Genomic DNA, 2289 nt, shown 5'->3' with positions numbered 1-2289 from the left:
ATTCATTGCTACAAATCACCCACTTCCAGTCATCTGGCCGCGGTGGCCGAGCGGTTCTAGGCGCTTCAGTCCGGAACCGCGCGACTGCTACGGTCGCAGGTTCGAATCCTGCCTCGGGCATGGATGTGTGTGCCGGCCGGTGTGCCCGAGCGGTTCTAGGCGCTTCAGTCTGGAACCGCGCGGCCGCTACGGTTGCAGGTTCGAATCCTGCCTCGGGCATGGATGTGTGTAATGTCCTTAGGTTAGTTAGATTTAAGTAGTTCTAAGTTTTAGGGGACTGATGACCTCAGATGTTAGTTCCATAGTGCTCAAAGCCAACCAGTCATTCACTGTCCAGTGGCGTCAGTCTTTATCCCATCTCAAGCGTTGCTTCGGATGTGTGTGGCTTATGAGGAGCTACTCGATCATTGCACCCTCACCCCCCTTTTTTTAACCCCCAACACACAGTCATTGTGTTAACTTAACTACTGGCAGCACTTTGGAACTCACGAGTAAGTCTTTCCGCTGATTTCGTGCGATGTTTTTCAACCGTCCTTCGCAATGCTGGACGTTCCCTGTCCTTCGGTACATAAAGTTTGACTGACCTTGTTTTAGATGAGATTTTTTTTCTTCGTGTTTCCACTTCACAATCAAATCACCAACAGTAGACTTTGCAACTTCAGATGTATTTGTTACTGAGGTGATACGCAATGACTAGTTCACCATCGAAGTTAGCTCTCCTAACCGAAACATTCTGTTGTTATTACTGTACTTCTCTTCTGATAATACAATATTTTTTACTTGGGCAACTTCGGGAGGGTTTAAATATCCCTGTTGGATTTGTTACTCAGGTAAATGGAAATGAGCGTTTGGCGTCATTGGCCGGGAGGTCCGGCCGCCTTGGTGCAGGTCTTATTACATTCGACGCCATATTGGGCGACCTGCGCGCCGGATGGAGATAAAATGAAGACAACACACCACCCATTCCCTGGACGGAGAAAATCCCCGATCCAGCCGGGAATCGAACCCGGGCCCGTAGGACGGCAATCCGTCACGCTGACCACTTTTTTTTTTTTCTCAGTTGCACCACATCATCAAACATTTATTATTTATACTATATACATTTCGCACTGCAACTTTCGATTGCAATGCATAGAAACAACGTCTGCACTACTTGGATCACATGCTACAATGAAGAGTGACATCATTTCTCTGGTTCTTCAGTTTTTTGCTTCATTTCAAGCTCCTTGTCAAGTCTTTCTTTGGCTCTAACAACTTTCGATTGTATATAAAACGATCCACCCTTGCTCTTGTCGTTCACCCTAAATAGATGCTCGTATTGTTTTTTGATTTGTTCTGGATCCAGCTTGTCGACGTTCAATATTTGCTGAGCCTCCTCCAACGTGATTCCACTTTTCGCATTGGCTGCAGCACGACTGGTACCTTGTTGACCGCCGCCTCCTCTTCGCGCTGCTTCTTGACTAGCTGCGAATTCCTGTCGTAACGCCCTGGCGAAAGCTCTTCCTATTACTTGTGTTCCGAGTATCACAATTTGAGCGATGTATTTTGCCATCACTCTTCCACACTGCTACAAACTTACGCTATTTCCCTTTTCTGAGTACTTGCACATTGCTCACTGTTAACCACTCAGCTATCGGGGCGGACTGTTACTCAGCTGATAGACAATGACTAAATCACGTTGGAAGATACTAACTTCTCCTTATCGACCCATTCCATTGTTACTGCTTCTCTACTGGCGACACAACTTGGTTTACAACGGCGGATCCGCCTCTTGTGACATCTAGTGGTTAATTCCGCACTAGATAGGGGTGTCCGGATGCTTTTGATCAGACAGTCAAGTACTGCTGCCTTTCCGTTTGCGGGAAATTTCATTTTGTTCCAAGTTTTTCAGTGAGTGTATATCATCTATCTGGGAGGAAAATATTAGGATTCGAATGGTGCCAAATCTGATGAACAGGATGAATGTTTCAACAATCTGTACTTCACTTCAAATACATAGGTTTTCCGATTGGTAGAGAACCTTTGTGGTCGTGTGGGTTGTCCTGACCAACGATAGTTTTCTTTTCTTTTTTGCAATCCAAGAATCTCATTGCGAAATTTTGGTCCACAAGACAAAAATAGTATTTAACAACTATTTTTATTTTGCTCAGTGCGAGGTAATCAATAATAACAATGCTACCTCCATCCCAGAAAATATTCGCCTTAAGCTTTGTTGAAGAAGAGATGGACTTGTCCTACCTTGGTGCAGAACTATCGAACTCCATCCATTTCTTTAATTGCCGTTGCACT

At 45.1% G+C, this 2289-nt stretch overlaps 1 protein-coding gene across 1 annotated transcript; it reads right to left on the bottom strand.

Moving 5' to 3' along the window:
* Positions 1-1183: 1183 nt before the first annotated feature.
* LOC126470793 (mitochondrial import inner membrane translocase subunit tim16-B-like) lies at positions 1184-1552 on the bottom strand. The gene has a single exon (XM_050098803.1). It carries the CDS (start codon positions 1550-1552, stop codon positions 1184-1186), a length of 369 nt encoding a protein of 122 aa, XP_049954760.1.
* Between the last annotated feature and the right edge of the window lie 737 nt (positions 1553-2289).

The sequence above is a fragment of the Schistocerca serialis genome, chromosome 3, assembly GCF_023864345.2.
Source record: "Schistocerca serialis cubense isolate TAMUIC-IGC-003099 chromosome 3, iqSchSeri2.2, whole genome shotgun sequence".
Taxonomy (NCBI): domain Eukaryota; kingdom Metazoa; phylum Arthropoda; class Insecta; order Orthoptera; family Acrididae; genus Schistocerca; species Schistocerca serialis.
This window is presented reverse-complemented; position numbering and strand designations above follow the sequence as displayed.